Source organism: Natator depressus, chromosome 1 (assembly GCF_965152275.1).
Source record: "Natator depressus isolate rNatDep1 chromosome 1, rNatDep2.hap1, whole genome shotgun sequence".
NCBI classification, from domain to species: Eukaryota; Metazoa; Chordata; order Testudines; family Cheloniidae; genus Natator; species Natator depressus.
The window spans coordinates 115366778-115392023 of NC_134234.1; the positions used below are offsets into that span (position 1 = coordinate 115366778).

General features: G+C 41.4%; 1 protein-coding gene across 1 annotated transcript in view; it reads right to left on the reverse strand.

The window, feature by feature from the left end:
- The window catches only part of SLC9A4 (solute carrier family 9 member A4), a 56676-nt gene extending 37176 nt beyond the window's left edge, over positions 1–19500 (reverse strand). The window contains exons 1-4 of the mRNA XM_074945123.1: positions 19239–19500; positions 12801–13264; positions 4390–4649; positions 201–418 (exon numbers count right to left, since the gene is read on the reverse strand). Of these exons, the coding sequence (XP_074801224.1) occupies positions 201–418; positions 4390–4649; positions 12801–13264; positions 19239–19500 (1204 nt within the window). The remainder of the gene's footprint in view (positions 1–200; positions 419–4389; positions 4650–12800; positions 13265–19238) is intronic.
- Between the last annotated feature and the right edge of the window lie 5746 nt (positions 19501–25246).

A 25246-nucleotide genomic window follows, 5' to 3' on the forward strand; every position in this document is an offset into this window, starting at 1 on the left:
TGTTTTCCCCTGCCCCTCCCAGTTCAGTATTAGTATTTGTGAAATTACCTGGTCAGTGAACCTATTAAACTCATCATTAAACAGGTTATACAAGTCAGCACTACATTTCCTAGCCTACCTTTGCACTGACTACTTTCAAAGACGCAAAGCACCACATCTATCCAGGCTGGCTATGTTAAAATACAGTATTTGGCTCTTACTTAGTGCCCGCCAAATCAAGCAGAAGAGCAGAGTGAAGGAAACAAAGGCCCAGTTCCACTCGTGGTTCTTTCCAATTGTGGACACGCCCATGAACACGAAAATCAGGGTCTCGCTGATACTGCTCAGCATCTTCATGAAGTACTTTATGGTTGTGTAGGAATTCTGGGAAACATTCTCCTCCACATATTTTTTCATAGTCACTGCACATGCCGTCATCCTGTTCAGTCAGAAACACCATGCAAAGCATTAGGTATTGGTTGGCAGGGGTCATCTGTGTTTACTGTCTTAAAAGAGAGGCTCCGCTAACTACTTCTGCTTGAAGACTAGTTGAATCCACACTGTCTGCTCATCTCCTTATTTGGGCCCACACATGGGTCAGATTCTGAGACCTTTCCTCATGCAATACCTTCCTCCTTAAATTGAGCCAGTGATTTCAATGGGACTACCTGAGGAGTAAGGGACTGTGTAATGGTATAGATATTGAATCTGGCCCTATGTGTGTATCCCATATAAAGGAAAAGAAAAGGAGCTAGAGTTTGCCAACCTTACTCAAAGTGAGTCTGGTTCAAAGTCCTTTTTGTTTTGAATGCACAACAAATACCAGTAAAGGGACAAACTCATGGCTTTGCCACCAGCACCAAGCAAGGAACAATGCATTGTCGTGCTGCCCTGGGAGCAGACCAGTCAGCGCCACACTCTGCCTCCTAGTAACCCCTCACTCTGGTGTGGCAGAGGAGGAACCCTGCATTAGCCCTACACCTGGCGCAGAGTGTTCCCCCCCCCCCCACACACACACACCAGATAGCCAGCATATTAGGGGGTAGAGACCTAGCTCCAATGATTCTCCACCCCTCCCTGCCCACTGCTGTTCGCAAGCATCACAGGAGGAAATGCAGCAGCAGCCCTGCAGAGGCTGCTCTCTCCCTTCATAGCAATCTAGCTTGCACGGGGCAGTGAAGGGACACCTTACAGCTTTTTACTTCTCTGCTTGGCTGCATGAACCAGGCCACCATCTGGCCCAAACACATCAGTAAACAATGTGGGACAGGCGCTGATACTATTACTCGTACTAAATAGCACCTTACTCTCAAATTGGAGATAATGAGACTTCTTATGGAGTAAGGTACAATAGAACCTCAGAGTTATGAACAACAGAGTTATGAACTGACCAGTCAACCACACGCTTCATTTGGAATCGGAAGTACACAATCACGCAGCAGAAGAGACCAAAAAAAGACACTCCCCCTTCCCCTTCTCTTCCCAAAGCAAATACTATACAGTATGATGTAAGAGGTAAACTACTTAAAAAAAATTAAGGGAAAGCAGCATTTTTCTTCCGCATAGTAAAGTTTCAAAGCTGTATTAAGTCAATGTTCAGCTGTAAACTTTTGAAAGAACAACCATAATGTTTTGTTCAGAGTTAAGAACATTTCAGTTACAAACAACCTCCATTCCCGAGGTGTTCGTTACTCTGAGGTTCTACTGTACTTCCTAGCATGAGTATCCTACTGCATGGCAGATTTTGTGTTCTCTGTTAAATCAGCAGTCAGGCATTCTCCCAAGGCTTCCTCATTTCTGTGCGCTCTCTACAGCTTAAAGGAAACTGTAAGTAAATAGGAAGGTTGAATGCTAAACTGATAGATCTCCCAGTATGTCACCTAGCTGGTTTCCATCTATAACATTTTAGTCCTGTCTGCCTTCTACATGGCAATAGTTTTCTAATCTTGCGTGCGCAGAATATTCTGAGTGTTCCTCAAGTCTCCCATTCGTTCCACATAGACAAAGCTACAGGGTGGTCTGGAGGAACAGACACATTCAGCAGGTCCAAGGACATTCTAAGACAAGATCAATAGACTTTAACGTTTAATACTGTTAGCTTTTCAAGATATATGAATAGTAAATTTTCATAACCCAAGTGGAAAATGAATGAATTCATCAATAATTCAATTGTGCAACGGTAAATTCCCATCACTAAAATAAGCAATATTATATTTAATAGGCTAGTAAGAGGAGTAAACCCTGATTATATTATTATTATTTTATTACTAATAATTTCAATAAACTAATGAAAATAAGAAGCATGTGAAATAAAGTTCTATATATTTTAAAATAATGAATATTCACAGAGGTGGTTTGTATGGTACAGGAAGACTGATCAAATCTGTAACTGATTAATAAATTAATATTCAGCACTGATAGGACCTGATCCTGAAGTCAATGAGAGCTTTGGCAATTACCTATATACCATATATTAGTGGGCAAAACATGGACCAGGATCTGGGTCACTTTGCAACGGGATGTAAATAGCCACACAAGGTATAAAACAGTGGAGAACAGGATTAGAATCATATATACTCTAATAATGTAGATTGGAATAAGAAGCATCTAAATATTGCATTATAAATGCACTTGGAGTATGTGGATAGGTACTTTATATATGTATCTAATTAAACAATTGTGTTAAATTTTCAAACACAGGCACCTCAGATGATCCTGCAAGGTCTGTGTGCATACAACCCCATCTTTGCACAGAGACTGTAAACTGGTGTTTGTGAACAAATCAGGGTCTGAGACGTGCAGTGACAGCTAATGTACAATTTTTGCACTCATAATGGCAGTATACTTTTTTATGCATGTGCAGTATATTGGAGGTGCCCATGTTCCCTCCATTCAAACATTTGTCCCCATTAAGTGAGAATCCTCCCTGGAGGTAGCCTTCACTCATTCAGGGGCAGCAGGCTCTGTGAAGTCCCATCCGCACCTCATTCATGTGCGCTCAGGGCAGGAAAAAAAACCTCTGGTGTTGCCAGCCCAGGAGTCAGAGACTGAACTCAGCACCAGCCAGAAGAATTATCTGTAGAACTGAGGATGTCACCAGACTACCACTTCAGTTTTTACTTTGGTATTCTTTCCTCTCAATTGATTGGCTGTTTGCTCCAACTCCCTCCCACATCCTCACCTCCCATTCCCTTTGCTGCGCCTCACTCTCTCTGCCCTCCATGCACCTCTCCATTCCTCCCTCAATCCTTTCACTCTTCTTTCCTATCCCTGTCCCCCTTGTTATCCTCCCATCAGTGTCCTCTCTCTCTCTCCCTTTGTGTTTAGTGTAAATTATAGTCCTTTGTGACCTTCCCTCATCATCTCACACCTGTATATTCATAACACATTTGGGACCAGCCATAGAACTATTTCAAGGTTACTGTAGTGAAGTGTCTGGCCTTTAATCAATGGCACCATTGCTCTTTACAGAGCATGGTGTATGCACTGATGAGTTCTTTAAGGGCTGCTGAGTCCAATGCACGAGTGACAGTCTCGTCCACAGCTAAGGCACACCCACATACTAGCAATGCTCTGATTCCGAGCAGCAGATTCTTTCCTCTTCTGACGTCAGTCATCACAAAGATTGATCCAGTCCGCCTTGCCACGCCTTGCTCCATTAACAAGCCAACTGTCAACGAGAGTGGCATTCTGCACTCCTTTCCCAGTCATGCAAAGACACTCTAAGGATACTAAGTCATCTTTGCAAGCATCCCAAAATCTGCATAGCGGTCTGCCTCCCTTTCTTTGTGTACAGCACACTCTTTGTGTACAGCACGCTCTTTGGGATCCTGAAATGTAATGTAATCTGGCATTCACTTGACATGTCCAAGTCTTTTCTTACTGATCAACATGCCAATGAATGACATACCAATACCATTTAACACTTCCACATTTATCACTCTGTCTTGGCTTTTTAATGTGCATATGTTTGTTTAATGCTTCTGAGTTTTATATTTGGGCCAGATTTAGTTCCAAGTTACACAAAATTAATTTAGGTGTAATTCCACTTAAATTAGTTGAGTTCAATTGATATACATTGCTGTAACTGAGTGCAAGATCTGGTCTATTATTCTTTGTTCTTTTGATATTAACAATGTTGTATATAACTACCTCCCTCTCATAAATTATTGGGATGCCACATAGAAATAAATATTAGAGCATAAGTTGGTCTGGTATCTGATCATGCTGTGTTTAAACAGATATATCAGCAGACCAGGTTGCACATTTAGGCCCATAAAGAGTCACAACTGGAAAAAAAAATGGGATGGGGGCAGCAGAAATCATTATACCAGTCCCAAGCACCTTGAAGTTGTCAAGAATGGAATTCTATCCCTGGGAGGCATTTGAAAATTCTTATTTGATACTCACGCCAGAATGCCTGATATGTAGACGGTTTCAGCAGACAAATATGACAAATAGCTGAACATGAAGACAAGCAGCGGTTCGATGGTAGAAATGTTCTGCGTAAATCGAGTCATGAATGCCGAAACAAATCCAAACACGATGCCAACCAGCACTCCGCCTAGTCCCACTACAAAGAAACGAGCAACTCCAGCAAGAATATCAGTGGGTTTAATCTCTTCGTATCGGTGCATCTGGGTGAAGGTGAGTAATATGTTATATAACACCTGTATGCAAAAATAATGGACAGCAAATTAAAAATCTTTCAAAACTAGTTTTTCCTCAATATTTTTAGTGGTATGTGCCACACACTGTATTATACTCATCTTGCTTAGCAAAATTGTAGTTTAAATCTGAACATATCTTTAAGAGGCCCCAGAATTATCTACCTGGCTGGGATCCTAAAACAAAATGCCAGTCAATGTAAAATGTATCATGTAAAAATAGTAAGACAGTAATCTGGGACACCCCATGTGTGCAGTATATGGAATGTATGATGTTTTCAGAAAGTACATGATGCATCAGACACCATAAAATATGTAGCAAAGAAGGTGCTCAGAAGCACCATGATGGGTGAGGTAAGAACTTAAGACTCAAACTGAATCAAATCGAATAGACTAGAATAGAAGCTAAGCAACTCCAGGTTCATACTGGCGGTAGATAAACACTCAACTCATGGTTCAGTATGCAATTGTTGTTATTAAATATAATAGAACTCTTATTTAACCAATTTTTATTACCTTGCCTTAATAATACAGTAATTACAGTCTGTTGTGTGATGGCTATTGATAAATTTGTACAGTGGATTCGTAAAAATGTCAAAAGGGCATTGTCAAGGCACTTTTCAAAAGTTTGAAAATACTTTTTTTATTTACTTATACTGGCCTCTTGAAGCTCGCTGGAAACTAAACTCTATTCCACTATGGTTACATGGGTTTTATATTACAGACAACTAAAGCAACAGCAGCAGCAGCACAAGCTTCCCAACACTGCTACTGGTGAAAGGGTTATTCAGTCTCCAGGCCCATTCATTCTGTGACCTCTCTTTTGAAATTGTCGCAGGGATTCCAGTTGTGTCAAGGACAATCATCCTCTAGGAACTGGATTGAAGCCATCAACTCCCCTGAACCATCCAGTTCCCTATATATCGTACATTAATGACATAGCAGTCATTCTCAAGATAGGCACTACAAACCTATTAGTGATTTGACATTTTTAAGGGTATAAATAGCTAATTAAATTATTTATTTTGGTTAAGGAGCTTGAAATACTGAAAAAACAATGTGCGGTGAGGTGGTAGATTATGCTCAGAACATTACACACTGGGTCTGTAGGGTTGATTTTTATTAAATATAGGCCAGATGCTTAATTATCATGCTTTTGTTAAGAATAATTTCTATTCTGAAAAATGCATGATAAAACTCTCCTTCAGGATTTTCCATTTTCATCCGCTTATCAAATGGCAACAGAAGTGTTCAGCAGGGCAGTATGAGGGTATTGATTAAAAATATGTAAGAGGTTTTGACTACCAGTTGATTATAAATCCTATTGTACCTGTTACCAATGAATAATGATCATACCAGATTCACTTCCAGGTTTTAAAAGTCAGTTTGGAAAAGTCTAAAGTCACAAATTTGCCACAATTTTTGCCACTGATGGCATTAGTCCCTAACACTCTCCTGTTTAAAATAAGCCAAAAAGCCTTCACGTATCTGGTGGTGTTTAGTTTTTTTCATTGCCTAACTAATTTCAGAAGGCTATTTAATGAGATTAAAGGAGATATTTGCTCGTCAAAGGCTCCAACTCATTAAAAACAATAATTATTCCTAGGATATTATCTAGCTTTAATTGCTTCCTGGGAACATTTAACCATAAGCTGTCATACAGTAGATTCTCAAGGATGCTCATTGTTACAAGATGACAGGAAACACACAATAAAATGTTCTAGATGGCAGCTTCCTACAAATAAGGGTGATTCACTTTTCCAAACTGTGAAGTGTGGAATTGTGCTTCTCAGTAGCAGATCACTGAAACTGGATACGAGTACACCTGCGGTGTCACTGTACAGTACTTGAGTCACAGCAGCTGTTCTCTAACTACTCCCCGTTTCTTGATGATGATACCCTGTCTCCAGCATAGATTTTTGAAAGTGGGCAGTTATTACCCAGTGCTGATTGTGCACTGTTGAGTTTAGAGCTGGGCAGACTATTTTCAGGGAATAACTTCTAGCATTTGGCCCTTTTCCTGTTCCTGAATTGTCCATTGTCACACAATAGCACAATTTCCATGAGTGCGTTCATTGTGTGCATTCATTGCTAAATGCTTCATGCAAAAGTATTTCAGCCATGATTTGATCACTAACTAGGCACAATGAGTATTTGCTAGTCATTTAAGTCACATGGTATTGTTTCTGTTCCATAAGTGGATTGCCATAATTCTTTTCGTGGCAGGAAGGCCTGAATCAGCCTCTGGTGCTTTGATTCACTCAGGGAGAAGGCAGGGGCATTTTATGGAGAGGTAGCAGGTCTTATTTTAAGAATTTTTAAACCTGGTGCTTTCGGCTTTTGCACAAAAACATTATATTCTAGCTAAACACCTGGAGGATGCATTTTAAAATACCTGGCTTCTTTTTGACTGAGGGCAAAGACATAAGCTACTGAAAGCAAGATTAACTGGCACTTTACATAAGATTTTACGAATGATTTCCTGTGTTGTGTTCACAAAACAAAATTGGCTTTATGCTGTCTAATTTGTGAAAAGGCAGAGCAGCAAGCACTGCAGAAGCACATGGCAGCTGTGATGGATCCGATGAAGTGAGCTGTAGCTCACGAAACCTTATGCTCACATAAATTTGTTAGTCTCTAAGGTGCCACAAGTCCTCCTTTTCTTTTTGCGAATACAGACTAACACGGCTGCTACTCTGAAACCTCTGAGATCTGTAGATTCTATGGGTTGAAACTACTGTCCTTTCAGCAGGGGGAAATCTCCCCTCTGCCCCAAATGGAAGAATCTGATGGGAACTCAAGGGAAGGAAGCTTGTGAACTTTTTCTGTCCCTTACTAAGGCTTTTCTCTTTAGGGGAATAATCTTGCCTCTTTAATTAGACAGGAAGTCTGATTCTCTACTGCCTTGCACCCTGTGTAGTTTCCAGTGTAAAGTGAGTGTTGAATCCAACAAAGGTTAATATATGGCCCACAGTGAGTTGTGACACCCTGTACCTCAAAGCAGCACCCTGGAACCCCCATATTCACCACTGTCATATAATGATATATTTTGCACAAAGTATGCCTTGTGAGGTATCATTTTAAAGGTTTTTATCTGTTGAACATTAATATCCTCCTGGATTGCATGTACTATCATTCTATGCGAAGGTATGACATATAGCTATAGGTGTTACAGAACTATGTTGTGAGGATGGGAACACCCATGGTCAGCCTGTCAGTTACGACAAAGGAGTAGCTATCACTGGCCAGATGGGCATTAATGACTCGTCAACACCCAATCCACTACCCAGAGACTTCTCCACAAAGCCATGTATATGTGTGCCATGGGGGCGGACTAACCCACCTCACAGCAAAGACCTTTCCAGCAAGCTGGAAGCAAGTATAAAAGAGAGACAGTGACATCATCATTTGGCCTCTTCCGCGCGCCCGCCCGCCCATCTCAACACCTGGAAGAGCATCTGGAAGACAAAGACTTTGAACTGGGGAAGTTCAATCCCAGGCTGGAAGGCAGTCCTATCTGTGTATTGAGGAATTGTAACCTGCTTGCACCTTCTGTTAGGGTGAGACACTACAGTCTCTATGCAAAAGAATAAATGGACACAAATCTGACATCAGGAATCATAACATTCAAAAACCGGTAGGAGAACACTTCAACCTCTCTGGCCACTCAGTAAAAGATTTAAGGATGGCAATTTTGCAACAGAAAAGCTTCAAAAACAGACTCCAACGAGAAACTGCTGAGCTTGAATTAATATGCAAGCTAGATACCATTAACTTGGGTTTGAATAGAGACTGGGAGTGGCTGGGTCATTACACATATTGAATCTATTTCCCTAAGTTAAGTATCCTCACACCTTCTTGTCAACTGTCTAAACGGGCCATCTTTATTATCACTACAAAAGTTTTTTTTCTCCTGCTGATAATAGCTCATCTTAACAAATTAGCCTCTCACAGTTTATATGGCAACTTCCAACTTATATCTTCTTACTATATGTTCCATTCTATGCATCCGATGAAGTGGGCTGTAGCCCACGAAAGCTTATGCTCTAATAAATTTGTTAGTCTCTAAGGTGCCACAAGTACTCCTGTTCTTTTTGTGGATACAGACTAACAAGGCTGCTACTCTGAAAACTGCTTGATTCAAATCTTGCGTACTCTGTTAAAATTAGAATTTAGAGTGTGTTTCTATTTTTAGTTGTTAGGTAACCAACTTTGATCTTTCTGCCTGCTACTAATAATCTCTAAAAATCTTTCTGTAGTTAATAAATCCGTTTTTATATTTTACCTAAAACTGTGTTTTCATTGAAGTGCTTGGCAAATCTCAGCTCAGACTACCAAGGCTGCTGCATGTTCATTCCACACTGAGGGAAGGGCAAACTAGGTAATGAGCTTACATTGGTCAGGCTTCTGACTAGTACAAGACAAGATGGTACAGTTCCGGGGTGCAAGGCTAGGAAGCTGGGGGGGGCGGGGGGGGAATTGGCTGGAGATTCCCTATTGATGGTTCATGAGTGGCTGGGAGATCATTCATGTAACTCAGGTGGGTGTGTCCCTGCCTGTGAATGTCTGGGTAAGTGCAGTGTCTGTCAGAGGCTTGTAGCTTGACATCAGCATCACAGTGTGAGAGACAACCCAGGCTGGCAGGTTTGGAGGGCTCAGGAGTCCCACAGGTTACACCCAGGGGATCCCGTCAGTGTAAGAAGAAGATATTTTATATTATATTGCAGTTTTCCTTTAAGACATCAATCAGATATTACATTTATATTCTTTCATTAAAAGAAATATCTTAAGGATTTTGTTTGATAGAGGTTTTGAGGAAGGTTGAGGTATTTGGAGGGTACTATTGGTAAAAAGGAGCTTTTCTACTGTTTTGAGTTATTAAATGTTTTAATGTATTTGTATTGACTGAGTTAATTTATTACCAGAGTATGACTTTTATGTTGTGGTGTGGTCATAGTTATGTGATTATAAATTTAATTAAATGCTATGTTAGGCATTCTACAGCTTTTTGTAAAGTGTTGTGGTTAGTGTCTACATTAGGCTTGGCAAGCCAGTCAATTGACTAGTCAAATCATGTAAATTGACCGGTCAATTGACTGCCTATTATTTGACCCTGGTCAAATATTGTCAAATATTCCAGCAAGAATTCCCTGGTGCAGGTGGCAGCCTATCTATTTGATTGCATCATGGTGCCAATTTTTCATTTTCTAGAACATTTTTCATTGTGTTTTGCACTTCTCTGTGTTAAAATAACTCAGGTAAGGAACTTGTTTTTGTGATTAGGCCGAAGTAACTATCTAAGGATAAGCCTCATGGAGCCTATAAAGTCATATTCTTTTTGATTGCTGTTCTAATAAATTAGCACTTTAAAATGTTTGGCCATTTTTGTATTATTTGACGATATTTGACTGGTTTTAATTGACCAATAATTTTTGAACCAGTCACAAATGCCCAAACCTACTCTACATCTAAATAATTTTTAAAAAATTATTCTCAAACTTTTCAAACTTGTTTTTGGCACAGTGCAAAACAGAAGTAACTTGAAAGGGTGATTTTTCTATATTCCAGTGGCTGTATCGGAGTAGACACTTGTATTATTCTGAAATCAAAATATATTATTCATTGAATCTTTACCTACGTGATCCATTATGTATATAGTTCATTTATATTCATTGACTTTACCTCCCCATTCTCTGTAGACACAATTATGTTGCTAATACACAGCTCATAGCAAGCAGTAGAAGAGCTGGCTGATGGAAGTCTTGAGCCTTTTCATCTTTCTCATGCAGAGAGTTCTTGTGAAGGTAATGGCACAGCTTGAATAGGTAAGGTGACCATGATTTGGCCTCCAGTCACTTAAATAGGAATATTTTCCAAACCATTATTTCAATTCCACAGGTTTTTAGGGATTTTTTCCCCACTAAAGTAGTAAATTTTATATATATTTCTACATTAAATATCATATTTTACATAAGAAATGGCAATATAGCCATTTCTTGTGTAAAATGCAAACACAGCAGAACTCTTAACAGCTTTTCCTGAATGTAGAATACAAAATTTCATTCAACCTGATAAAAATGTAATGTCTTTTTTAAAAGCGACTGTTATAACGAAAGGACACCAGTCATTAGTGTGCTACCTCAAAAGCAACGTACATACAGATTTAAGTAGCAAGGATTTATCACGTGCATCATTAACTTTAAAATCTTTTCATCCTGGTTGGGGAATCGGGAGCTGTCAAGTTTCCTTCCCCACTCTGAACGCTAGGGTACAGATGTGGGGACCTGCATGAAAACCTCCTAAGCTTACTTTTACCAGCTTAGGTTAAAACTCCCCCAAGGTACAAACTATTTTACCCTTTGCCCTTGGACTTTCGCTGCCACCGCCAAACATCTAACACCGGTATTATTATTATTAGGAAAGAGTTTGGAAACATCTTTCCCCCTAAAATCCTCCCAAATCTTACCCCCTTTTTTCTGGGGAAGGTTTGATAAAAATACTCACCAATTTGCATAGGTGACCACAGACCCAAACCCTTGGATCTTAAGAACAATGAAAAAAGCATTCAGTTTCTTAAAAGAAGAATTTTAATAGAAGAAAAAGTAAAAAAAGAATCATCTCTGTAAAATCAGGATGGTAAATACCTTACAGGGTAATTAGATTCAAAACATAGAGAATCCCTCTAGGTAAAACCTTAAGTTACAAAAGGACACAAAAACAGGAATATCCATTCCATTCATCACAGCTTATTTTCTCAGTCATTTAAACAAACAGAATCTAATGCATATCTAGCTAGATTACTTACTAAGTTCTAAGACTCCATTCCTGTTCTGTCCCCGGCAAAAGCATCACACAGACAGACCCAGACCCTTTGTTTCTCTCCCCCCGGCCCCCCTCCAGCTTTGAAAGTATCTTGTCTCCTCATTGGTCATTGTGATCAAGTGGCAGCGAGGTTATCTTAGCTTCTTCAACCTTTACTGGTGAAAGGGTTTTTCCTCTGGCCAGGAGGGAGTTTAAAGGTGTTTACCCTTCCCTTTATATTTATGACAGGAGCCTGTGATCATTTCATAACAATTAGGTCTCAAGAGATCAAATTAGTTTCCTCCTCTCCCTTTTTTAAATCACTCCTAAAATACCATGGGCTATGAAGACTTTCAACAATGAACTCTGCAAGAGTCTTCCAACACATCGAATTTCCAGTAGCACTTGATGTTCAAGCAGTGTCTGAATTGTTTTTGACGGTGTTCTGGGCTCCTGTGTTTTAGATTCTAAAAGGACCCAATCTAGCAAAACATTTAATAAGACTAAGCTTGAATTTTAGTACAGTTAGTCCTATTGATTTCAGTGGGTCAACTTGCATGCTTAAAGTTAAGCAGGTACAGAAGAGCTTTGCTAGATCAGGACCTAAGGCCAGAATTTCAAAAGTGACGCGTGATTCCGGATGCCTCACGTTTTGGCAGAGCTGGCTGAAAACCAGGAAAAGAATTTCACAAATACGTCCCTTTTTTTGTCAAAAATTCAGGTTTTGTTTATTTTTCTTCCAACACCACTTTTGAGTCAGCTTGACCGACTAAAGGGATTGATTCTCAGAAAGAGATGAGCACCTGCTCTCTGAAAATCAGGCCCTTTTTAAGTTGTCTCAGTTTGGGCACCCAAAAATTGAGACACCCAAAATCACTAGTCTTCTCTGGAAATCTTGGCCTGAATTCTTTGAAGCAGAGTCATTTCTTTTATTTGCTTGTACAATACTAAGAAAATTCTTGGTGCTTAGGGTCTGACCCTGCATCACTGATTCAATTATTGTGTGGCCATTCACATCAGTGGGAGCAGGATCAAAGTTTACTGAATAATAAATACAGGACATGATTCTCCTCTCACGTCCAGCAGTCCTATAAGCAGTGTGGTTTTTTTAATGAATTAGTCCGGTGTTTACCATCTGGAAGTGTTATGTGAGTACAGTGCCTAGCACTATGGGGCTCTGATCCCTGATTAGAGCCTTTAGTCACCACTGAAATATACACATTATCATCATCATCATCATCCAGTCACAAATAAATGCATTTCCAGTGGAGTTCCTTCTGTTTCTCCTCTACAACCAACAGAAACTCTGCCTCTGCAATGTGAGGAAAAAATGAACAGCAAAAGCAAACTCACCACAGTGATTCCATCAGTTAGCAAAGACTCTCCAAATATCATCACGTAAAGCTGCTCATTAACAGAGGCCTCTTCAAAAACAGCTAGTGCCGCCACGGGATCCACAGCTGAAATCAGGCTGCCAAAGAGCAAGTTCTGCACCAGGTTAACGTCAGTGAGACCAAAGGCTTCGATCTGGCAGATCCCATAGAGAGAGAGTCCGATGCCAAATGCATTCAGGAGGGATCCCAGTAGAGACCACCACAGGATGGACATAAAATTTTCAAAAAAAGGGCGAGTGGGCATAAAGTACCCCTCCTCAAGGACAGTGGGTGGGAGGAGATATAGGAAGTAAATGTTGGTAGTCATAACTGGTGGGGATTTGTGATCAGTGCCAAAAATGATTGCTCCAACCAGTGCCCCGACAGCTATCAGAAGGCAGCATTCCGGCATGAGGCTTGGCAGTCGGTGGTAGAGATGGAAACCTTGAATAAAACATGGGGAAATGAGCTGAGTTGAAACGGTTTTAATGCTGCCATATTGCCAATTCTTCCTGACTCCAGACAGATGTTTTCCCCAACTTGCAATATTTTGCACTCAGAAGGCCCAGTTCTACCCTCGGTCACACTAGCATAAATCCATACAAGAGTGGGGGACTAGCCCCCAGTCTTTTCGGTACCCCATACCTGCTAAAAATCTCTTCAGGGGGAGGGGGTTGTTTATTGTATTTTTTTTTAACAAAAATAGCAATTTTTATGACCATGGTTTCTCTATTTTCCATCTCTATTTTCCATTTCTGATGTGAACAATTTACAAACATAGAAGTGAGAGGGCAGCCAATGAATTATGAACAGGTAATTCCATATTATACAGTCTGGGGTTTCCTGCACCTTCCTCTGAAATATCTTGTTCTGTCCACTGACAGAGACAGGAGAGTGGATTAGATGGGCTGTGTGTCTAGGACAGTAATTCCTACAGATGTGGAACAGAGAAATTGGTCTCCATACCTAGCAGTCATTGACCTCAATCACTGCTGAGATAACAAGATAATCAGCTGAACATGAGCTCCCAGGGCAACGCTGTGGCCAAAATGGCTAATGTGATCCTGGGATGGATAAACAGGGGAATCTTAAGTAGGAGCAGTAGTGCAAGTAGGGTGGTACTCTCCAGTACACAGTCCTGGCAAGAGATTTCTAGCGGGTATGGGGTACCAGAAAGACTTGGGACTAGCTCCCCACTCCAGAGGTGAGGGTGGGGCTGCGCTCTGCTCCTTAAAGGAGCAGAACACTGCTAAAGAGGGCATTCGTTCTTTATATGGCTTTAACAGCACAATGCATGTGCTAACAAACTTAAACAAGGTTAAAGTTTGTTAGCATATGTATTGTGCTGTTAAATTGGTCAGGAGTCCTCAAGAGGAGAGGGGTGGGGATGGGGGGACATGGAAGGTGTTTAAACAATGTTTTTTATTCTGTTTCTCCCCATTGGTCTGAATTATCCATGACACCCATACTGCATCACATCAAGTCCAAACCATTAGAGGAATGCCTCTGCTTGCACTGACCAAAGGGTGTTTGGATTCTGATGTCAGCCCAGTTCGGCAGCCTGACAGGAATCAGGTGTTGTCCCCAGTGTACCTAAAATTCTTTGCAGCCAAACTAGTCTAATATGCATTTTGTTAACTGGAACGGGAGCAGCAAAACAAAGAAAACAAATGCCTCATTTTCCAGCTTTGTGGGTGAGAGAATAATAAGTGAAGAATATAATGCCGGACACGGATGACCTCAAACCAGCTGCCTCAGGATTCTGCCAAGAACTTCACTGAAAATATGTTCCTCATCTTAGCAACAGAGCTAAGACTTATCACACATCATCCCACCTTTATTTGAATGACGCTCCTCCTGATCTGACAGCTCGGGCATTGTCAGTTTCATCCAGAACAATTTACAAACTTGGAATCTAATCCTGTAAACCCTTAATCATTTGATCAATTCCATTGAAGATAATGGGACTATTTGCATGACTATGGACCACTTTTGTGGTAAGAGTTTCAGGAGTCTGTTTTGTTCCTATAAAGGATGTTGAATCTCCCATTAAATGCAATGTTTGGGTACGATACCATAAAGCAGTTTAGGATACAGTTCTACTTAAAATTTGTCTTTTAATAAGTCATACATATGCTGAAATGGCTCCTAACCCAACTCCCATATTCCATATAAACAGACTGAAATACTACATATTTTGGGGGAAAGTGACTAGTTAAGCATGCTGGTGTTTGTACATACAAACACCCATTTCATCACTGTACTGGAAAATATAGCTGAACTGAATTTTCTATGGAATATAAATAAAGTTTAACAGCCCCAATTGTTTTCTGTGTTAATCAGTGTGAACCTGAAAAAATTACATGCCTTCTAAGAGAAAAGAATCAGTCCACATTTACTGAAAAAAAAAAATCCTTCCAACCGGTGTTCAGAAGATTGCTACAAGACACATACATAAGCAGAGGGCGGAGAGGATATCCTCCCACATTATGACCAGCAACATAAAATAATAATAATAATTATTATTATTAACTTTCAAAGAGACAGAGGTTCTCAGATTTGCAAACCTAAAAATCTTTGTGTTATGCTTTAAACCACCATAGTACATACCAGGTTTATGAACATTAAAAAGGAACACTGAAGCCCAATAACCTGAATGTGTGCCAGCCAGTATGCCCTCACTGACTAAAGGCTCAGTCACACCTGAACAGCTAAAAATTAACCTTATCCTTTTAGGCTAAACAAAGTCATGTCACTGGCTCCATCTCTGTTGTTACATAACAGATAACAAAACTCCAGTGGGGCATGGTGCTGACACATAGGGTCTCAGGTACATGGTGGGATTTTTCAGAATCTCTTTTGGGAATAGTCATGGAGGTGAAATAGCTGGTATTTATGATTATGCTATTTCTATGCATGTATATTCATCTTGGTATCTGAAGTTATGAATATTAGTTATGCTTCCTACATGTTTGCTCTTGTGGTAACACCCACAAGATATTTAGCCAGCGCATGAAGGGACAAGTCAAGTTGAATGGCCCATTAAGGAACACTTAGCTCACAATGGACCCTGGAAAACGCCTATCTACACTTAATGGACTTTTTGTGAATGTTCTAACTGGAGGGATAGCTTAGTGGTTTGAGCATTGGCCTGCTAAACCCAGTGTTGTGAGTTCAATCCTTGAGAGGGCCATTTAGGGATCAGGGCAAAAATTGGGGATTGGTCTTGCTTTGAGCAGGGGGTTGGACTAGATGACCTCCTGAGGTCCCTTCCAACCCTGATATTCTATGATTCTAGAATATGGGTGGGGGTGATGGACATGTAACTTGCCCATGTGACTCCAAACACCATCTTTCACAGTATGAACAGATTTCCCTTTACTTGGCACTTGGCAGAAGCTAAAAGGCCCTGGCCTGGAAACATCTCCATTTTGCCTCTTTCCTGCTCCGGCCTCTGGACTACAAACATGTACCAATGGGAGCATTCTAACCAAGGGACCGAGGACTTTAATGTACTCTGGAGCCTTGATATTCCTTGATCCTTTGCAGATGGATTTATGAGTTGGATATTGTACAGAGACTGTTCTAGCCTCATTGATTGCTGATTTCTCCCTTGCAATGGACAAAGATCAGCTGTCTGCTGACTTTCTCACATGCATAGACACTGACTCCGAGGGTGCTCCGGGGCTGGAGCACCCATGGGGAAAAATTAGCTGGTGCTCTGCATGCACCAGCAGCCAAGCTCCCCCTCCTCACATCCCCTCCTCCTCCCCCGAGCGCTCTGTGTCCCCACTCCACCCCCTCCCTCCCAGCACCTCCTGCCCCCTGCTGCCTAACAGCTGTTTGGTGGTGCTTGGGACTTTCCGGGAGAGAGTGGGAGGAGCAGGGAGGAGGCAGGGCAGGGGCACGGACTTGAGGAATGGGGGCAGGAAGGGGTGGGGCTGGGAAAAGGCGAGGTGGGGCGGGACTTTGGGAAAGGAGTGGAATGGGGTGGAGCGAGGGTGGGGCAGGGGCAGGGATGGGGGGGGTCGAGCACCCACAGGGCAGAGGGAAAGTCAGCACCTATGCTCACATGAGTCAGCAGTTTTGATACCTGTGGTATAAGCAACATAGCCCTTGCTTGAGTGGTTTTGTTTTTTCCTCTCCAAATGTCAAAGCCTGTTCCCATTGAACTCAATAGCAAAACTCCTTTTGATTTCAATGGGAACAGGATTTGGCCCCAAGAGATCAGAGCATGTGATTTTGATCAATTGCTTATCTGTTCAGAGACAGTTCTCATGCATGTTCTGCAGGCTGATTTGGTTGCCCCTCCTGTATGTCATGCTGAGGAAAATAATAAAACAATTTGGGCTGTAGTTCTGTCAAGATATACATGGCACATACAGTTCTATGCCTCTTTTCTATCAAACACAGATGGTGCAGCATCTTTGCTTTCCTAGTGCCTGGAGGAGAGCAATACTTAGATAAAGGCAAGCTGGCAGAAGCTTTTGACATAAGGGAGGCACTGATAGTGTGTTAAGGGAAAGTGTGGGGATTGTCCTTCCTATCCTTCTTTCATTTAAGAAGTTTTCAATTTGGGGTGCTGCTGGATCCTCAATGACATCTGGAAGTACAGGTGGCATTAGGGGCCCAAAGCATCATTTTACAACTGAATCTGTCCCTCCCATGAGTGCAGTACTGGCAAGAAATGATTTCTACTTAGAACCTGCACCACTGTGTAAGAGCAGAGAGGTTATTTTACCTCTGTATTTGGCACAAGTGTGACCGCTGATGGAATATTGAGTCCAGTTCTGGTGTTTGTGATTCAAGAAGGATGTTGCTAAATTGGAGAGGCTAAGAGCCATTAGAATGCTTAAAGGATTAGAAAACATTCCTTAAAGTGATAGATTCAAGGAGCTCAATCTAGTTAATTTAACAAAGAGAAGGTTAAGGGGTGACTTGATTCCAGTCTATAAGTACTGACATGGGGAACAAATATTCAATAATGGGCTCTTCAATCCAGAATAGAAATGTACAACATGAACTAATGTCTGGAATTTGAAGCTAGACAAATTCAGATTGAAATAAGGCATACATTTTTAAGTGCAAGTAATCAGCCATTAGAACAATTTACCATGGTTGGTGACAGATTATCCATCACTGACCATTTTTAAATCAAGATTGGAGGTTTTTCTGAAAGCTATGCTCTAGGAATTATCTTGGGGAAGTTCTATGGCCTGTGTTATATAGGAAGGCAGAATAGATGATCACACTGCTTTTGGCCTTGGAATCTATGAACAAACAAGGATGCAAATTGGTGCTGATTTTGATGATGGTTTTACTAATGAGGACACGTTTCCAGAAACTGGCCTGAGACCATCAACATCGGGAAACAGTTGTCAGTGGCAGCAGTCTTTGCTTCCTGTCAGCTGGGACATGAAAGGTTCTATATCCCAAGGCAAATTCCAGGAGTCCACTAGTCTCACGTACCAACTATTCTATGGGAATTTTCAGAAATTATATATGAGCTTTTGGGGCAGGGCTGTAATTTACTATATGATTGTGCAGCACCTAGCACAATGGTTTCTGACATGACTGCGGACTTGAGGAACTAATATATAAATCCTAATTAATAATAATAAAATATTACATGTAGGATACATGATGACGAATCTTTGTTATAAATATGGCCCCAATACTACAATAGTATTCTCTCTCACACTCTCATTTGTACATATACATGTATATACTTGTAGAATATATATGTGTGTGCATGTGTGTGTGTTTGTTTATATTCATGTGATAAATTGCGTTTATCTTGTACCCTGACTGCTAGCCTACATTCTGCCCATTAGTCCATCTCCTCCAGGACAACCTGTAAAATTCCATCCAAGCAATTTCAAATGCTAAACATTTCAAAATATCTCCAGGGAAATGTTTCCTTCAATTTCCCTGAGCTTGAGCAAAATCAAACAGCCCTGAAGTTCAGGATATGCAATACTCAATCCTGCATGCTGCACATATGACTGCTATCTTGCGACATTTAAATGTTAGAAACATCTGAAGAGGAGAGACTGTTAGCTTCCCCCTGGGACAGAAAGCACCTGCTTGTAGCCTAGAAAGGTCCTGGGTTAGCAAACTTTAAAGTGTGACATTGTTATTAATGGAAAAGCTATTTTAGGACAGTTTCAGAGGTCTTATGTGTTATCATTTATGACATTTCTCTGATGCCGACACAGTTGGCTTTATGGTAACTAAGCCATCTGGTTTTTCCAGCAGAGTACATACAAAAAGCAGTCCCAATAATTTAAAAATGCTCTCATACATTTGTAAAGTACTTTAGCTATAAAACATGTTTTACTGCTTTCTTTAACTTCTTACCTACAAAAGATTTTTTTTTCCAAAAAAGAAAAATCTTACCTTGTCATTTTCTACTTACCTATTTTTGCAAGAGATGCAAGAAGTATCCAAAGTGAAATTTCACAGGGAATTTGCACATAGTTATAATCCACCGTAAAAACATGCAGTCTCTCATCCTGAGCAGAGCCCTCCGCATCATGATGGTCAGGCTTGTAATGAGTTGTTGAATTACTGCTCAAGGTGGATAACTCAAAATAAGTAGCAGCAAAAGGACACTCCAGAGACAATAGCAACAGCAACCAGTTCAAAAAATTAATATGCCTAAATATCTGAGAGCCCATGATTGGGGCTGAAACTTTCTTTTATACTATGTGTAGCATGTACTGTATGCATGAATCTATGTGATATTATCTGCTTTCAGTCTGCACTGACCCTAGCCATCAAGATTCCCTCAGGAAATTATCTATTATGTTATCACTTTAAAAATCCCACATCAATGTGTCTTTCTGTTTTTGAATTACAGAAGAATCTGGAGTTCAGATGAAGACACAGGGATTTTGCAGGCTTCTGAAATCCAGCTAAACACTTTCAGCAGCCTTGCACTTTTCAGGAATAGTCTCTCTTCCCCAGAAGATTTGTACTTGCTCTAGGCTCAATAGTTTTCCTTGCGCCTGAGAAAACTAGGCAATAATGAACAGAATTCATTCAACAAAGTCCACAAGAGTAAAAAGAATCCCAGGGAGCAGATCCCAGCATGCTGAACAGGTAGGACTGCAAGCTCCACACCTCCTCTTCCTGCCCTTCTCTTTCTCCTTCATGTACTCTGTGTGGTCAAGGCACCTGGTAGCTCAAGTACCTGATTAATTGTATTCACTCACTTCACTAGTAATCAACCGCTTCAGATGTAAATAGACTCTTCAGAGGTTCCGTTAGTGACATCTAGTGGACTCCACAAAGATTGTACTCTTAATTTATAGTAAATTGATCAGTAAAATTTACAGTAAAATTTGCTTTGTTTCTTTTACATCCATAAAATATTGACACTAAGCTTAACATGATAGATAGTAATGATATAAAATTGGCATTTAGCACAAGTACTTAGGCAGCTAGTAGGTCTCTGGTATATGGATGTGGGTCTCTCTGAATCCTTCCTTCCTGCTGAAGCTGTTGTATGTTGCACAAAATGTGCACAGAGGCAGGGACTTGCACTTGGGTCTCCCACATCAGAGGTAAGTACCCTAGCTACCATACTATAGAGTCATCCTCACATGCTCTTGGCCCAATGAATGTTTTAATATTTCATACATGGGACAGCTTCAACAGGAGAGACTGAAAGAGACCCAGTCACAATGTCCCATAGCCCAGAGGTAAGGGCACTCACCTTCAAGATGGGGTCACATCAAAGCCTTGTTCCACATCAGGTAGAAGGGGCATTTGAACCTGTGTCTCCCACATCCTGGGTGAGTGTTCTAGCCACTGGGGGCTAAAGGTTTAAGGGAGGTGACACCATCACTTTCCCCTCCTCAATTTTTGCAAGAGAGGGCTTAATGTGCCTAGCTCCAGGACAGAATTTTCTGCTATGAATCCCAACCAGAAGCAGGCCCCTCCCTTCAGTTTGGATTTGGGACCCTCAATCCCTTTGACGGGCAGGGCTTAGAACCCACCCTTCTCCTTGGCATTTCCTATTGGCTAGCTTAGGTGGATCCCCACTTAGCTTGAGGGCTTTTGTGGATCCCCTTCTCAGATGCCTAACTCTCCCCATACATTGTGTAGGGAGCCTAGGCACCTAACTTGGGGCTATGGATTCCACTAAGCAGCAGGGCATCTAAACATCAGGACTTGCAATGCTAAGTCTAGTCCCCTTTGTAGATCTAGCCTGAAATGTCTCCCATCAGTGGCGGATTAGCCACTGGGCCAATGGGGCCTGTGCCCAGGGCCCCGGACAATTGGGGGGCCCCTGAAAAAATGGGCACCCCCATGCCCCGACCCACTCCACCTGCCCAGCGTTCCTGCAGGGAAGCCCCTGTGCCCTGACCCCGCTCCCCAGCAGGAGCACCAGGTGTGGGGGTGGAGGGGACTGCAGGTGGAAGGAGTGGGGAGGAGCCCCCACTTGCTCTGGCCCAGGGCCCCACATACCCCTAATCCATCTCTGTCTCCCATTAATAAACAGATACCAACCCCAGGGTCACCATAGGCATTGTGGCAGCAGCATAATCATGGAAACATTAATTCAGAACAAAGGTGTTGTTCAGGACTTATCTAAAGTCCGTTTCTTCTACAGGTGTGAAAAATCAAAAGGAGATTAGATGACTTGGAGAAAATCTGACTCAGAGGAGAGAGCTGGAATGAAGAATAATGCCTGGCTATCAGGCTTGACTGTGTAACCAGGCTAAAAGTGCTCAGGAGCAGATAAGCCCAAAAAATACACAGTGCTGGTTTCTGTGTTACATAAAATCACATCTTGCGAATGTAGCTAAGGAGATTATTGGGCACCTCTGTTTCCAAGTCATCCTTAAAGATTTGTTTGCAAAAACTGGTGAAGAGCTCAGTCTCGTTCTCAAAACACTCTGAGTTTAAATCCTCAAGGCAGCTACCTGCTAAGCTTCAAGCATGCCTGTTTAGGCCTTCGTTTGTAGGACTTTTCAGCTTCTTGCCTATCAAAAAGCAAAACTTTCTTCTACTCCACAGCTTATCATCCAATTGTGTTAATATGGTATCTAAAATGGGGTTAAAAACCTTGCATATAAAAAGGTTTTGGGTATCTGATGACTTTTTGTTCTTTGCAAGATTTCCTGCATTGAGACCATTGCTCTCTGAACCATTTGAATATTCCTAATATTTCAGCCTCGGAAGCAGCAGCTTCCCTAAATGTAATGAACCTAGAATCGCATGTGACGATTCTCATAGTGTCCAGGACTGTGAGTCACCTTGTTACTCTCCTGCCTCCTCTGAGACAGTGGGACTTGCTTGTGCTTAATTGGCTGATACCTCCAGTCTGTTAGCCACCCAAACACTGTCCTCTGGGCTCTGCCAGACGTTCCTTTGCCTCGAAGATTAACAATAGGTGCAGTCCCATCCCTGAACACCTTTGAAGCATTCCCCTGTAGTTCCCAGCCCCATATCCACTGAACACTCACAGTAATACCAGATCTGCTGCCTCCAAGGGAAAAGTGTACTCACCATTTTGAACAATTTAACTCAGGAAAAGCTCCTTGTATAATACCACAGCACTGAGATATACTTTGATAGTGAAAACAATATTAACTTTATTATCAAAGGTTCAAGATTCAAGAGAGTGAATAAGGATAACAGAAACAACAGGTTACATATAAAACAAAATATAACATACTTTTTCAAAACTAAACTTAACAGGCTGTCCTCCAGTCTAAATAAGTTTACTTGACCTCAAACATCTTCTGCAGCACTTTTAACCATGTATGATTGAGATCCCATTTTCATGAATGTAAATGAACTGTTCATTACTTCCTAGCTGTAGGAGGAAAAGGGCATCCTTTTGCCTTCTCTCTGGAGAGAGAGGGACTCTGGAGGGAGTTGTGAGTGAGCTGTTTCTGGGGAGAAGAGACTGTCATGGAATACAGACTCTCCTGTAGGAGTGTCTGAAGCAGTTGGGGCCTTCCCAGGAATGAGAGGCAGGTTTAGAGACTGTTTATCGATTTAAGATGAGTTTTCTCTTAAATGCTTTGGTTCTAAATAAACAATACTCTGCTTTAGGAAGGCTGTCTGGCCACTGGATACCACAGTCATTATCCCAGCGGGAGCAGAACTGCAGAAACTGAACATAACTCAGACCTGCTGAGGTAACTATGATTAGCATTAGGTGACGGCTGCCCAAGGCTCTGTGTGAGAGTGGGAGACTCACGTGATTGCACCCGGAGAAAGGTAACAGCTTGGGGCCTGACATCTGAAAGGGGGTGTGCTCAAAGAGAACCGGATGGTTCAGAGGTACAGTAAGCCCGATAACTGTGACAATAGGGATGTTGGTATGTGGCCTATTGGCACAGCTGCTGAGCACCCAGAGCTCCCACCAACTTCCGTGGGTGCGCAGCACTTCTGGAAATCAAGTCAGTGGTGTATATGTGGCTGTGCGAGTGAAAGGTTTCCAAGCTAGTAGATGCTCTTTCCCCCATTTCAAGAATCACCAGGATGCCTGGGTTCAATCCTCTAAGAAAATAGTATCCTATTAGAACCACTGGGTTTCAGTGTGTCTCCCCTCTTGTTCAGTGAATAGATGGGGCTGCTAGTGAGGTGGTACAGGCTGCAGTACTTTCATTATGCTGTTGACACCCAGCTCTATAATTCTCAGGCTGTCCATGTTTGTGTGAGACCGGGCCATGATGAGAGCAAGCAGACTGAAGCAAAATTCAGACAAAGTAAGGTGATGCTGGCAGGGGGAAGCAACTGGAAGATATTTTGGGGGATCCTCAACATTCAGGGATGGAACTTGTCATAAATATAAAGGGAAGAGTAACCACCTTTGTGTATACAGTGCTATGAAATCCCTCCTGGCCAGAGGCAAAACCCTTTCACCTGTAAAGGGTTAAGAAACTAAGGTAACCTCACTGGCACCTGACCCAAAATGACCAATGAGGGGACAAGATACTTTCAAATCTGGAGTGGGGGGCGGGTGGGCAAAGGGTTCTGTCTGTCTGTGTGATGCTTTTGCCAGGAAAAGATCAGGAATGCAGCTTTACAACTCCTGTAAAGTTAGTAAGTAATCTAGATAGAACATGCATTAGATTTTCTTTTGTTTAATGGCTGGTAAAATAAGCTGTGTCTTTTTGTAACTTAAGGTTTTGCCTAGAGGGATTCTCTATGTTTTGAATCTGATTACCCTGTAAGGTATTTACCATCCTGATTTTACAGAGGTGATTCTTTTACCTTTTCTTTAATTAAAATTCTTCTTTTAAGAACCTGATTGATTTTTCATTGTTCTTAAGATCCAAGGGTTTGGGTCTGTGTCCACCTGTACTAATTGGTGAAGATTCCTATCAAGCCTTCCTAGGAAAGGGGGTGTCGGGCTTGGGGGGATATTTTGGGGGAAGATGTCTCCACATGGTCTCTTTCCCTGGTCTTTATTTAAAACGCTTGGTGGTGGCAGCATAGTGTTCAGGGACAGGGCAAAGTTTGTACCTTGGGGAAGTTTTAACCTAAGCTGGTAAGAATAAGTTTAGGGGGTCTTTCATGCAGGTCCCCACATCAGTACCCTAGAGTTCAGAGTGGGGAAGGAACCTTGACAGAACTTCCCCCCATTCTATAGGTGAGGAGAACCTCAACACTGTCATCCCAACATGGCCATGTGAGGGGATTCTCGCAGAGTTTTCCTCTCCACAGGCCCTCTCTCGTGGATTTTTTCCACAGAAAGGAACAATCTGGGCTAAGAATTTTAGGGCTGCTCCCTCTGGCCTGCATAGGAAAAGTTACATTGAAAAATTCCTTTGGATTCTTTTTTAATTTTAATTTTTTAATTTTTCAAGAAAAATAGAAAAGACAAACCTCAAATGAAAACACAATGCAATGAGCAAGACATTCAAACTGTTGTATCATTATTATCGACATCAGGGCAAATGAACACAAACAAAAAAGTCCAGGGTTGGAGTTTCAAAAATGCTCAAACTTGGCTTAAATCTGCTCCCACTGAAATCCATGGGAGTTTTACCAATGACATAATGACAGCAGAACTAGGCAAATAAAAATAAAAATCCCGTCCATATTTCTTTATGCTTTTAATTTCTTTCACACAGGAAAGCCTGTGTACACAGTGTGTATTAGTTAGAAATAGAATTATGATATTACTATTATTATTAATACATAGTTATACTGTAAACTCTATTTTGTCTTAGGTTTATACACCATCTAGTACAATGGGGCCCAAATTCTGACTGGGATCTCTGGCTACAACTTCGCTGAAAATAATAAATATTAAATATAATAATAAAAGAAAGACATATATCACAGCTGGGTCCAATGCCACTTGCTTCTACTGAAGACTTTAGGGTTGTCACATTATAGGAGGGTTTTTTCACTTTATATTAGAGTGAGCTATCAATGAGAAAAGATGATGAGCTC